The sequence below is a fragment of the Apteryx mantelli genome, chromosome 1, assembly GCF_036417845.1.
Source record: "Apteryx mantelli isolate bAptMan1 chromosome 1, bAptMan1.hap1, whole genome shotgun sequence".
Taxonomy (NCBI): Eukaryota; Metazoa; Chordata; class Aves; order Apterygiformes; family Apterygidae; genus Apteryx; species Apteryx mantelli.
Genome location: NC_089978.1, coordinates 109,413,937 through 109,428,868, shown reverse-complemented (window position 1 = coordinate 109,428,868; position 14,932 = coordinate 109,413,937). Strand labels below are relative to the sequence as shown.

The 14,932-nt window shown below is 32.8% G+C and overlaps 1 protein-coding gene across 1 annotated transcript in view; it reads left to right on the top strand.

The window, feature by feature from the left end:
- The window catches only part of NCAM2 (neural cell adhesion molecule 2), a 168,681-nt gene that overhangs the window by 66,356 nt on the left and 87,393 nt on the right, over window positions 1-14,932 (top strand). The window contains exon 9 of the mRNA XM_067290097.1: window positions 6,223-6,373. Coding sequence (XP_067146198.1) covers window positions 6,223-6,373 — 151 coding nt within the window. The remainder of the gene's footprint in view (window positions 1-6,222; window positions 6,374-14,932) is intronic.

Genomic DNA, 14,932 nt, shown 5'->3' with positions numbered 1-14,932 from the left:
CAAACAAATTGAAAAGAAAGACTTTCACAGAATCTGTAGTGTTAACCTCAAGTGATGAGATTGCTCCCATTTTACAATTATTGTAGGATTCATTAGGGTTAAACTACATTTTCTGAGTAAAGATATTGCAAGTATGTAACCATCTCATCCTGATTTCTTTTGGAAAGCACTTTTATTATAGTTCAGTGTTGCCATTAAGTTTGATTTTACTTGAAGGCCTATAAAGAACAGTCTTGTTTTCTCTGACAGTGACAGATAAATAGATTGCTACCAGTATTCAAATATCAAAGATATCTTACTGTGAAAAGTTAAGTTTTCTTATTCAGAGAATAGGTTTTGTGTGGATAAAGTCACAGACCCAGCTGTAAGTGAGCAAAATGCTGTCAAAACCTCTGCTGAAGATTTGTCCTTTGTCTTTTAACTTTATGCCAGTGATGAGATTGTGAAAAAAAATAACCTTTTTAATGAATCCTACTAATCTCCCTAATTAGCATTCATGGTGAAAAATATTTGGGTTTCCTAAAGTTTTATTATGATTTCTAAAATATTATGAAAAATAATGCCTGGAGATCTTGACTTTCTGTAGTATTTGCAGGACACACAATGGTCTGTTTATTGAAATTAATTCTTCCAAAGTCTTTGTTAAGATCAGTTTGAGTGTGAGGAGCTGTTAACATGCTTGCTTATTGATCTTTCTAGACAAATATGTACATCTGTATGGAACTGTGTTGACCACTTTTGTTTTTCAAACCTTACTGATTATTCATATTCTGGAATTCAGAGAAACTGAGTGAGTCAGCAGGAATCTTTAATATTGAACCACAGAGACTGTTCTGGTTGTCTAGGTTTTTGTTTTGTCTGTTTTTTATACTCATTTTTACTGCTAAGAAATAAAAGTACATGTATTTATTCAATCTAGCAGAAAACACCTTAGTGCATATTTTAAAGTATGTTCTGTTGCACCTATAATGTTGCCCCCACTATAATGTTTGAAAGGAATAAATGGAATTTATTCCTATTCAGTAGGTGCCCGTTATTATTTCAGGCAGACTTCAGATGTATTGAAATTACTAATTTATAGAGACTATATCTGTATTTTGACTTGACATCGATGGCAGCTCTAATGCTTTTTGCCTTGTGGGGATCTCCTCTGAGGACTACTGCACAGGTGTAGTGTAGTTTGTGTTTCCATGTTTATTTTCTCTTCCTCTTCACGATCTGGTGTGTTAGGTGCCAGACATGGTATAATGTGTGCTCTCCATACTTAGTGCGGGAGGGAAATAAGACTTAGAAGGATTTTTCTAAGGGTTATAAAGTTCTGATGGGGTTGGATCCCACTATTCCTAAAATAAGGGCTGCCTCTGCTTGACATTGCATATTTTCTGCTCAAAGTTAAAAAACAAAAGCAAAAAAAAACCCCTAACATTATGGATCGGTATGAATGCAGACTTCTACTTGATTGGAATAATCTGGGTTTGATAATGCCCCTTACAAGAGCTGGAAAACATAAATTGCATGGCTTCAATTTTTGCTTCAGGCTAATACTGTATATTAATTTTTTTCCCAGCTTCTTCATTGTTCCTTGCAGTAGTCAAGTTATGTGTCTTTGCTGTGTTTCTAATGTTCCTTCCTAGCTCTGCTTCAACATGACTGCAATGTTATTGTACCTTTTCTATCATCACAGTATGTCCTTGACCTATTTATCCAAGTCACTATTAACTGACTTACAGCATAGAACAATTTAGTATAGACACACTGGTATTTCTGAAGTCCTTGTGAAGATTCATCATACTCTTCTGTATCTAACACTTTTTATTTGCGTGTCTACAGCATATTCTGGGAATCCTTTCTAGACATATACTTTTAAAAATTTATTTTAATGGAATTGTCTTGGACTGTATTTGCACTCACTTTTGCTTTCTTTCACATATTTTTGTTTTCAGGAATGTTTGCCAAACAGTATATTTTTAATCAAGTACTACAACCTGTTTACAGAAAAACAAATGGAATTGTAAGCATTTAGTCTTGAATGCTTTGAAGTGTTACAATAATCCATCTAGAGAACAGGTCCAGGGAACAGGACTCCTTAAACTGTTCATGAAGAAGCCACAGAGCAATACACATTCTGAGCAACACAGCAGAAAACATTTTAATTATATATTTTTACATTATTTTATAAACAATTTCAAGATCATTGCAATAATTTTCAGACAATTTTGAAAAAGTAGAAATTAGCTTCAGTGAATTAGGATGTTTTGTGAATAATTTGGCCAAATCATTTTCTTGTCTACAATTGTTAAGCTTTTTTTTTTTTGCTTCTGTTGATTTCTCCTAACCTGAATACCAAAATACCTCACCAGATTTTTAAAAAACCAAAATAACTCATCATACTAATACTCTGTCAGAGTAGTTTCTCCCCACAGTGGCCATCAGCATATGTTAAGGGAAGAATATAGCAACAAGTCAAGTATATAGAGATGCATATCCATAATACAGTCCCACTAGTTGCAATTAATTGCTTGGGGAGTTCCTGAGTTAGAGTGATATTTTTCTATTTTTCTTGTATGGACTTGTTTTAAGAGCCTGTGTAGGCCTTTAGTAGCTGCTGCATACTGTGGAGAGGAGTTCCACATTTTTAACTATATGATGTGTAGAGAACTCTCTCTTTCTACTGCTTAACTTGCCATCTGCTAATTTCATTTTGAGACTTGCATTGCAAGAGACAATGAACAATCTTAACACTTTTTCCATGCCAGAGATTTAGTAGCTCTCTATCGTATTCCCTCCCAGTCATCTCCTTTCTGGGCTGAAGAGCTGTCTTTAATCAGTCTTTGTATGGAAACTATTCTATAGCTTTAGTATCTTTGTTGCCTTTCTTCCAGTTCTACTACGTCTCCTAAGGTAGAAGCAAATGACATATATTATATAGAGAGGCTGCAGGATTTATACAGTAGAGTAGTGATGTTTTCTGTTGTTTTATATTTCTTTCTAATAAATTGCAGTATTTGATTTGGGTTTTTTTAAACCCTAAGCATTGAGCTAATGTTTTCAAGGAATTATCTATAATTCAAAGATTGTGAGAGGTAATGCTCACTTCAAATTCCGTTATTTTATATGTAAAGTTAGGATTATTTTCTCACATACACATTACTTTTAATTTATTAACATAGAATTTCACCTGATAATTCTTCAGACAGTCACTCAGTATTATTAAGTTTCTTATAATGCCAAGTATAAATCATGTTTAAAAATCTTAATGTAGTGTCCATAGATACAAATAAAAAACAGGTTTAAGTTTGATTTTAATAAGGTCTGATAATTCAGAAACAGTTATATACTGCTGGTCTTATTTATAAAATATACAAGTGGTATCCATCTATACAAGACTAATGGTGTGAAGTGGTCTGTGCTTAAAAAGTGATCATTAATACTGTGATATTAAAACAAGTCACAATTTTGCATTTTTATATATGGAAAAATACCACAATAAAATTAATATGATCTGTTTTTTTTTCTTTGAAACAAAAAAAATTAATAAATAAATAGATAAACTAAAAACAAGAAAGAGAAGCAACTGTAATAGTTATTTAATTTTAAAGCTCTTTGTGATTATTTTCACTTCATTTGTGGTCTTTTGACACCAGTTAACGCTTATATCTGTGCTTTGGTAAGTATGGGCATTAATTATTGCAAAGGATACTTATTCAGTTTTAGTATTGAATTGATGATAAATCTTTTCTTTGTTGTGATCAAAACAAAAGTAGCATTATAAATTTTATTTTTCTATAGAAGTACCTTCATTTACTTTAGTGATGATTGTAAATAATTTAACCACTTTTACAGGAATCCTATTCACCATACTGCCCAGACGGGATAGATAGTGCATGCATGTTTTTTAGAGAATGAGGAATTACCATTCAGAATACATATTTTTACATTTTTTTTTTATTTTTTTCCACATTTCCATGTATGGTCCTTGTAACCTTTTATTGGAAACCGAAAATTGAACTAGCTGAAATATCTCTGAACTAATTCTGAAAATCATGGTAAAAGAACTTTAGCAAATGTGTTGTAACAGCTATAGGTTATTATAATTTTGCAAAAAAACACTTTGTATTGTGCAAGGAGAAAGTCTTTTGTCACTCTTTAAAAATTTCATCACAATTTAAAAAACAACTAAGTAAAGAGTTTGGCTCCTCATTATAGGTTTGAAATACACTAGAAGGAGTGTGAAGAGAGTATTTTTCTTAGAATACCTCTTCTCTTCTACTACTCTCTACAGTACATTCTTCCATCATTTTCCTTTATATTGAACTACCTTAGAGCCCTAGGATGTCAGCTGTTAATGAATCACTAACATAGTTTGGTACTGTATCAGTGACTCATAGTCACAGGTTGTTTCAGCGTAAGATGTATCTTCTCACAATTTTAAATGTGACTTCTTGGGCAAATATGTGTAGTCAGAGTAAAATGAGAAAAAACATTGCTGAAGGATGTGTACATTTTAAGTAAGAATAGTGCAGATTTACCATATACTGCATATTTGATATTTTAAAAGAGAAATAATTAACTGATATGTAAATAATGCAGTTATTAACTATATCATACAAAGTGTTTGTAAAATGTAGATATAGTAGAGATTAGAAAACCATTTTATGTTTTATTTTAAAGAAATTACATTTTAATTATCTTAAGACCCCAGAAAAACATGACTTTCAATATTGTAGCTTGCTCACTAGTAACTTCATAACTTTTCTCTTTCCTTTTTTAAAGGTATAATGAAAACAGAATTTTCAGCATTAGAAAGATATAGATAACTAAGTGGTCTTAATTAATTGTTATCAATCTAGAGGCTTTCAGATTTGCTCCTGCATTAGGATTTCAGAATTTCAGTTTATGTATGTGTACTGTGAGGTTTTCACAGGAAAAATTTAGGTGCTTGGGTTCTGATGCAGGATCAGGGTACTTTTCTTTGCATAGAAATTCTGTTACACAGAAAGCTTTATATTGGTGCTTTATGTCAAGTATTTTGAGATACAAATTGTGTGCATTTTTCTGCATTCAGAGAAGAAACAACTGTATAGAGTTATAAGTTCAGTCATTTAAATATCAGCTACCATTTGGTCAGTATTTAGTGTAAAAAGCAGTAAACTTGAGTGTATGTACTTGTAGGATTGAACATTAATTTTCAGGTCTAAATGCGATAAAACAAAGTAGTTAATGTTTAACTCCCTTTTCCCCCTTCCTCAATATTAAGGTAGGTAAACATCAGTATTTTTTATCAGTTTTTCTTCACAAATGAAAAAAATGAAAAAAAGAAGTAATGGGAGTTTCCCAAAGCTACAAAGCAAATCAAGTGCAGAGCCAAAATTAGCACTTAACTTTTTTTTTTCCCTCAGGTATGCAATTACGTGGAAGTTAAAGTGTCAAGCAGTGTGTTTGGGGGGTTTTTTGTTTGTTTTATTTAATTTTCCTTACTCTTTTACGCTCTTGAAAGTCAAATCATTTTGGGGCAGGGGAGGGGAGGGCAATGTGTGGAAAAGGATTTTTATCAAGTGGATAAACATAAAATTGATTTTCTAGAAAAGCAGAAGACAACATTCATTTTTCTACCCTGCCTGTTTCCTTGAAATGATATACAAATGAAATCCAGAAATTCCAGTTGCATTTCTGGATCATGTTTTTCAGGTGATATGAGCTTTTCACAAGAAAATGTGAATAATGAAAATAAGAAATCTCTGACTAGATTTGTGTTTTGATCATTGTTTTGAAGGCTATTTTAATTTAGTTTCCTAATTACATTTTTAAGGACAAGAAAGAGATTGGGTGCTAACTGTAATCTAAAATGTTATGATTTTATACATGCATTTTTATTAACTCCTGCATTTTAGCAAAATGAGTGCAATCATAAGCAGGCTCTCAGTATGTGGTTAACTATGCCAGTCTTAAATGGGTAAATTTTGTGGTTTACCTTGACAGTGTTCCTTTAAGCATGTACTTATTCCTTTGACTGTAGTGCCTAGAATTAGAACATCCTTTTTTATATACTTTTTAAAATTTATTTGACAAATTTAGAAATTGCTTAGCTGTCAATAGTAACTACACCATATGTGAGAAGATGCTTTCAGTCATAATTATCTATGGTGTTTAAAATATAAAACATAATATAGATACATATATATATATATAAAACCTTTCTCTTTCCTGAATCAATGTAAACAGAGCCCAGATGGCCGTATAGAAGTCAAAGGGCAGCATGGAAAATCGTCACTGCATATTAAAGATGTGAAGTTGTCAGATTCAGGGAGATATGACTGTGAAGCTGCAAGTAGAATTGGTGGGCACCAAAAGAGCATGTACCTTGATATTGAATGTAAGTTCTAATATTTTGTTTTCTCTTTTAAATTTGTTTTGAAAGAAAAAAGTACATTCTTAATGGAAGGTCAGTTTTTCTGGTCATTCATGTTTAAACTTGCATAATTTAAGAAAGAGTGTCCTTCTATAGTTAGTGGTACTGAATACTCTGGATGAATCCTGGCTTTACTGAAGTTGATGAGACACTTGTCAGGGGCTTAATCAGGACAGTTCAGCTGTGATGATATTCCAGCCCACTTAAGGTTAAGCTTAATAACTTCTTCAAAAGCTTTGGACTAGTGGAGACTGCTGTATGTGAAGGTATTCAATGGGATAAGGTAAGGACTAATTTGAGCAACAGCTCAGTTTGAACTTAATCTTTTAAGACTGAATCAAGTCATCAGTTTTTCCTGGTTCTCCGAGTTGCTGATCCCCAGCAACTCTCTAGTCTTTGTTATAACACCTTCTGGAGTTCAAATGTTTGTGGCAATCTCTTTTGGACAGGTTGTTTTATTCAAAAGTTTTGGATTTTATGCAGGAAAAGTAGAGATTATTTTTATTTAGAGAAGAGTCTGATGCTTTAGAAGTCAATCAGAGTAGGTAAATTTCAAATATAAGGAAGTTCACTGCAAACTTGTGTCTTCAAACAAACTGTTCTTCAAACTCTTGAAGCAAAGCTCTTCAGAAAATGAACCCCCCCCAAATCCTCTTTTGTTTTTCATCATTTTTATATTTTGATAGAGATTTTCTACATATTTTTGCTCCATATATTGTTGAAGTATATTTTGAGTGAGCCTGTTTGAAACTGAGACTCTGGAAGTGAGGAAACAACCAATGATGAAAAAGATTGGAGAAACAAAAGGGTTACATCAAAGGTATATGATTGAATGGTTAAATGAATGAAGGAGGTTAAAACACAGAATAGAGTGTATCCAAAATGCTTTCTAAAGCTGAATAAACAATCAATCCCATAACATAACATAGTGAATTTTTCTTATATGCCATTGGTAGTTACAAAAAAAGTAGAATCCACTGAATTCAAGGGATGTCTTTGCACTGAAATCTGATGGATGTTGGATAGGACCTGTAGTACAAGGAGATGAGGGAAAAGTAATGGTTGCAGACTGCCAGCTGACGGCACATTTTGAATTAGGAAATAGGTCTGAAAGGAAAATGAGAAATGTTCAGATTTGTAATTGGATATTAAGAATGGAGAGATTTGCCAACCCCAAAGACCTAAGAAATAAACATAGTATTTATTAATAGCTTTAACATAGCTATTCTTCAATAAAAGTACTTGTGAAGGACTTTGAAACTTTGCGAAATATTATTATTCTTCTGGGAGCATATTCATTTAAAAGATTCATTCCTTTAATGAGTCTTGGCTTCCTAGTGCACTGGTAATTAGTTATTTTATATGGATATAAAGGAAAAAATGATTATACTAGACAAAAATGCAAGTTCAATGAAGTTACTTTAAAATTCCCATAAAATTCTAAATCCTGTCCTGCTCTACACATAGAATGACATGAAATATGTTGTTTGATTAAGGTTATGTAGCCATTGTGCTTTAAAATTCAGTATTATTACCTTTTGTATTCAGAAGGGAGAAATAGGATGCGTCACACTGTATGAAACACAGGGAACAGAAACTTAAGAATTCATTAGCTGCACAGAATTCATACTACAGGGCATAACAAAATCTCTGGATTTATACATTAATTGATTAATGTAGTCTAAGACATCCTCCAGGGTACAAGTTTTGGAGCAGATCCTATGAATTTAAAAGTAGCATATTCTCATTATTGAATTAATGAAAATAGTATGGCAGATTTAATTTTGAATATCTATTGGAAGAATGAAATGTTGTGTATGTGAAAATGGATTAAGATATTGTTTTAAATCTAGCTTTATGCTTAGACATCCATATTTTTTGATGCAACAGACTTTTTTTTACAGTTCAGAAATCTTCCAAAAAGCACGATTTTTAAAAGAATATATAAATATTATGTGAATCATCAGAGATATCATCACACATTGTGATAATGATTTTAATGTGTAACACAAGACTTTTCTTTGATCTAGCATAAAATTATGAAATTTGTTAAATTGAAGTTTTCAACTTCGAAAATTATAACTGAGGATTAAGCCAAATTCATTTTTCCAGAGCAGATGCTCTTTGAATAACAAAATTACAATTTTCTTCATGTTCTTTATGTGTAAGGTATTTTCATAATGCAAGGAGAACATTTTTGGTGTGATGCAATATGGGTCTGTCTCCATTCATATTCTGATTAACCAGTCAGAGCAGGTTTTTGTGGGCTTTGGAAATAACTTTGCACTGGTATATGAACAGCAAATAAAGTATGTTTGTCTTGCCATGACAAGAAAATATGTCAAATGGTGAAGATGTCTTCTGTCCTTTAAAGTAGTGACCTCAGAGGGAAGTGTCTTCATTCCAGTCTCATTCTCCCATTAGTCTAGTTTCTGTCATAAACTTCTATAATGAAACAGTCTTTTCAAAGAATCAGTGAGTACCTTCTTACCACCATTTATATACAGTGCTGTGTTGTTGTAAGTGCTAAAAGTAATTTTCTCAACTACAATTACATTTCTTTCTGTAGTAGATGTAGTTATCCTTTATTCCAGTTATTTCACTTTGTAATTTTCAGGATACAGACTTTCAGCAAAAAATACAGATTCAAAAGCTAAACTAATCTGTATTCTCATATCAAAATGAGAAAAAATAAGGAATTTTAATGAGATTTGGTGAAGTCTGTATTGAATAAATGATTTGACTCTTTTTGTGTTATTTTCCGTGGGATATTTCTTCCACATATTAATAGTAAATAAAAACGTTGTTCTCAATACTTTTACAATTTTTTTCCAAATACTCACTTACCAAATTGCATAAAATTCTTCAAAACATTATAATCTCCATTTCAATGATTTTGGTTCTGTTCTCTTCAAAACTAGTTTTGAGAAGAATTTTTTCAAGTGTGGCTGGCTCTTTGCATAATCACCAGTGAGCCATGTTAGCAGAGTTTTTATTATTTTTAACTGTATTCAGGCATAAACTTCAATAACTATTTTAAAATTAAAAATAAATAAATAAATGATAATTGTTTATATTGTTTCGTATCTCCTAGTTAAGACTAATCACTGCACCTAATTCCATTCCATAAGTTAATAACTGTAGCTGTTTTCTTTACCTATTTTTTGTGTGTTTGGTTGTTTGTGTAGTCAGAACCATGTTCCTGTTACATTCTTAAATGGCAGGACACTTAAACAGGCCTAATGGAGATACAGAAGTCTCTGGTGTCACTGTCTCATCCTTTTACTTTCTCACCCCTAGCCAAGCCTCAAACTGACAGTATGTTTGCACAGAGTTTCTGTATTTTATCTGTGTTCTCTGTTGGGGTTGCTTTTACTGATAAGAGCAGTTCCCTAGGACAGGAAGAGATTATCAGGTTTGATACCAGTCTGGCTCAGTTAACCCTGCTCTTGCCATTTATCTGAAGAAAATACTAGACAGACATAAACTCTAGGGAAGACAGAAGCATTTTAAAGTATTTCCTCCTGCAAAGTCACCTTTGTGTTTAGTTACATTTAGTTTTCCTTGCGTTTAGTAAGGAAAAATCAAAAGGACAAAAGGACAGATATCATTATTAATATTATTTGTTAATATGGATTTCATTATCTGTACAGTTTGATTACAGATATGAAGTCTATTACATGTTGGATGTTATTATTAATAATAATAATTGAATCAACTGATTGAAAAGTTTGACAGTATGATAGCATAAATTATGTATATATTAGGTGTTAGGTATTAAGATGTGTCTATAGTGTTTACCTATATGCTTCCCCTAGATAGAAAGTGGGGTTTTTTAATTAAAAAAAATGATAAAAATAGATTAAAAAAATAGCTGAAGCAGGAGATACTGTAAGAGGAAGCCTTCAGGAGAGCCTGAGGGAGTTAAATGTACAAATCCCAGTGAATTACAAAGGGATTTTTGCATATAATACTGTCAGGTGCCTTTCAAAGTCATAGTTTTACTATGCAAATAGGTATTTACATTTCTGTGTGGTATTTGTAGTTTTTCTTATCTGAGACATTTTTGCTGAAAATATATACTCGGGATATAAAGGAATCTTAAAAAACACAATACAGACCTGACTAGAAGTAGAAGAAATTCTGATGAGAGAACACATTTATTTCTTGGCTGTACTTCCACAAATCATTCACTGCAGTGATTAGCATTAGAGAGTGAGATAACATAATTCTGACATATTAGAGGTACTGGATCATCTTTCTTCATATTATTATTCTCAGTAGGGAGGCAGTGATGATATTATGAAGTTGGAATGCATGTAAACAAGCCAGTAGTGATCAACCAACAGTCTATGACCTTTAAAAGTGAACCTCTGCTTTCCCATAAGGTTTTCCCACTATTGTGTTCAAAAGGTCATTACCACAATCAGGAAGTATTCACAGCGCCTAACTGCGTGCAGACATGTGCACCCTACGGTAAGATGCTGCTCTCTCTGAAGGCTCGGTATTACCAATGGCAAGTGCAGGGTCCTTCAAAGAGTAATCCTGTTATCAGCAAGACGGTTTGTTCTTTGGAGGAGCCTCTCTTTCTCTGTATACTACCCAGGAAGCTTATGTTCTTTCTTAGCTGCAATAACAAGTTTTCCCATCACTCAATTTCAGTTAAAATTCACCATTTTCAGTACTGATAGGGTAGCTACTTGATACGGTGAATGGTCCAAAAATGCCTACTTTACTCATTGTACAAAAAGACTAGTATTTAGGGTTTTTAATAGACTATCGCAAGCATATTGCAATCAGTTATATGGTGCATTTTTGTGTGAAATCAAGCACATGAGTTTCAAGCAAAAGCGATTTCTTAGGAAAGTGTTACTTTCTAGAAAAATAATTAAATAATTCAAAACTTCTTCCAAAAATGAGATGCTTTTCCTACTACTAGAGTTTTCCTCCAAACATGAATTTTGCAGCTGTATTCCTTATCAGACAAGTACCAATTTTTTTCAGTGTTACCAAAAAAAAAAGTTTTAAAAAGTGTAGCATCTGCAAAATTGTGTTCATTTGTAAGGAAACCTATGTAGTATTTACTATGCGACTGTCTTTATTGCTTATTGGAAACAGTCTTTTCTCTTTTTTTTCCTACTGCAATTTGAAATCAACCTCATTCTTGTAACAGCATTAAACTTAGTTTCCTGAGTAGATTGGTCTTTTAGACCTTTTCACTTTGTTTTATGTTAGTGAGCTATTTTGTATTGCAGTTAATGCAGATGCTTTGGATTCATGCCATTTCATTTCATACCTTTGCAAAAACACAGAATTACTTAAAAGCAGGTTGAACTAGCTGAGCCACAAATTACGTCTACTTTCATAAGCAGATTTTGAATCAGTGAAGATAACGCCAGTACGTGCAGGATGTCACAAAATATTGTAGCCTATTTGATGCCAAATAATGTTCCTGCTACTTCATGCTATCATAAAATGTAATAAATATAGATGTACTAGAGATTCAGTTTCTTTTAAAAGAAGTCAGAGAAGGAACATCTCATCACTATTCAATTACCATACCTAATTTATGGTGGTCTAGCCCTATGTTGTTCTCACAGCCAGAAAACAACACTGATTGATAAACACTATCATGTGGCCTAAAAAAAAATAAAATTACATCAAAAGCAAGCAAGGAAAATGTTGAAATATTTTAGGAGATATTGCATCTTTTCTATTAAAATGCTATTGGCTTTAGTTATGGTTTTTTTCCTATGAAATTATTATAGCTGAAAATGAGAAAAGAAAGACAGAAATGGTAAATCTTTAGCAACATGAAATACATATACTACTTTTAATATGACTTTGAAGCTCAGGAAATGCACTGATTAGGACTTACAATTTTCCTCCTTTGACTACTTTGTGCACTATAGAAGCAAATTTGGTATGCTATCCCACTGACTTAAACAGGATACGAATGTTGAATTTTGAGCAAAAGATGAGGATTATTACATAAAGGCACTATGCAAAAAACATTACACCAAGACTCACTATACTGAAAAAGAAAGGAAGGCAGCTTTGTTGTCTATTTCTGATTTTTCCACGATAAATTTTGCAAAGTGGCTAAAATTATCATTTCTTCATCTGTATGGTAATTCTGTAGCCCAAAATGAAGTTATGATACTTTGGGACAGAAGTTCCACAATAGAACTTTTGTCCTATATATGTCAATGATGTGTTAGAATGCTATATTTCTCCTAGAAATCTCTCTAAATTTTTATTTTAGACAGTAAGTAGATGTCTATATTACATGTTTTTGTTGAACTTACGATGAGCTTGATGTCATTTTCAGTAGATTCTTAATAACATTGGCTATTTTTCTTGTAAAAAGAGAATATAATTTTGAGAAGTGAATAGAATACTTTAGTTTTTATTCTGTTTCTCTTCAGATAATTTACTGATTTTGTCAATAGATATATTTGCCTCACTGTCTTGGCTTACTGGCATAATTTTTCATATGCACTATTCTCTAAGAAAGGAAAAAAGCAAGAAAGAGTTTTCTCATGTTTTATTGAAGATGATTTTACTTTTTGAGTTTGTCTTATTTCTAACAGGCTGAAATTGACTCTTGATGAGGTTCTTTATATGTTTGTACTGATGCTTCAAGTGTAAATTTTAAATTACAGTTTTCATACTTCTAAAATCCAATAGAATTTTTCAAGTCATTTTGTAATATTCAAAGTATAATTTATATTATGCACAGATGACCTGTGATTAAAAGTAAAAAAAAACACAATACAGTCATTGTCATTCTCTATGCCCCCAAGCTAGGTCAGCAAAGCAGAAGCAATTTAGTATATTAGCATCTTAGAAGCATCTGAAAATTATGAAGAAGATAATTTGGTGCTATGATAAAGTGTGCAAGTGTGATCTTGAAACTTGCATAGAACAAAATATCTTCAGTTGAGATTTGTAGCCTGAACATTTTTTTCTTCACTAGCTTCCTTTAACTGCAGAACGTTTTGCATTAGTTGAAGTTGATATTTTTAAATAGTCTCTCTTCAGTTATACTGAGAGAACCCTAAAGTCTTTAGGCTGGCGCATACTTGAAGGAGAGAGCTCCAGTATTAATTACAGTAAGCCGGAGGAGTGCAGCTTTGGTTGCAGGCCAAAAGGTATGTGAGGCCAGGTGCCTCTGACCTGGTATGGGGCCTCTGCAGCACAGGTCAAAAGGAAGGAGGGAAATACAGGGTGAGTTTGTGCACACTGTCTGAGGGATGTGAGGTATAGATTTAGCAGAATCAACATACTGGTAATGGAGTTCAATATACAGGGTAATATTTCGGGGATGCTGTTTGAATTTTTAGTCTCTAATAGAGAGAAGTTTTTTATTTGTTTTCTGGACGGCACTATATGTAAAAATTAAGTGAACAGATACTGAGGCTGAGAGTCCCTGCTCAGGGGAGACATACAATACAGGATCAACAATTAGGATTTGGGAATATAGGAGGCAGATAACAGAAGGAAGAGAGAGATAGGAGGCATGTGGTGGAGATAAGGATGTCTGGTAAGGAAATAGGAAAGTAAAGATATGGAGCTGGATTTTGTTCTGAAAATGTGAAATGTACCATAGGAGGAGAGGGTTGAGTAGGTGAGACAGGGGGTTAGGATCCTGGTTTGGGAAAGGTGTTGCTAGCTTGACTTTTATATGGGAATTATGTAATCTAATATATGATGTCAAGAGTCTGATCATCCTAAATTACTCCATTAATCCTATTCAGGAATGCATATAACAATTGAAGTTTTGATACCAACTGCAAGCATCCAAAAATGTGCTGTTTCAGTAATTGGAAATACCCAATCATTTTATTATTAAAATAAAAATTACTACTAAAATAAAATCAAGACTACAAAAGCTTGCAGAATTCTTGTATCTTATATGTGAGAGATTTGCAGTGGGATTCCTCCTGTGCTACTTCACATGGTCAGTGCTCCTGCTGATTTACTGGCATAGAAAATGACCACTAGAGATATGCAGACTGTTTCATTTAAGTATCAGCATTGACATACTTAGCTTATTTTACCTATCTGTGATTTCACTACCATTTCTTCTCCTTCTAGCAGACATTTCCTGCACTTCTCACCCCAGAATAAGTTCTTGAACAGTCAAACTCATGTACTAACATAAACTCAAGAGTGCCCTTACTGAAAACACAAACCAGAATTCCCAGCAGTCATTTGCGGGCAATGCCATGTCTATTTACATTGCTAAGTAGAAGTATTTAATGTACATGTCAGAGACTTGCACAGCTCACAAGGCCACAGATTTTCAGAAAACATGCACTAGTAAACCAGGAAGCTAATGAATACAGATTAAATTTAGCTGAAGAAATTACAATGCCACTCTTAAAACGCAGCAGCAACATAAAGTGTAAAAGCAGTATCTCAGCAGCAACATAAAAATTTTTTACAGATTTCTCCATCCTCTTCAGATATTACTACAAAACTAAAATTTCTGGGTTTTAATTTGTGGTCAGGTCAACT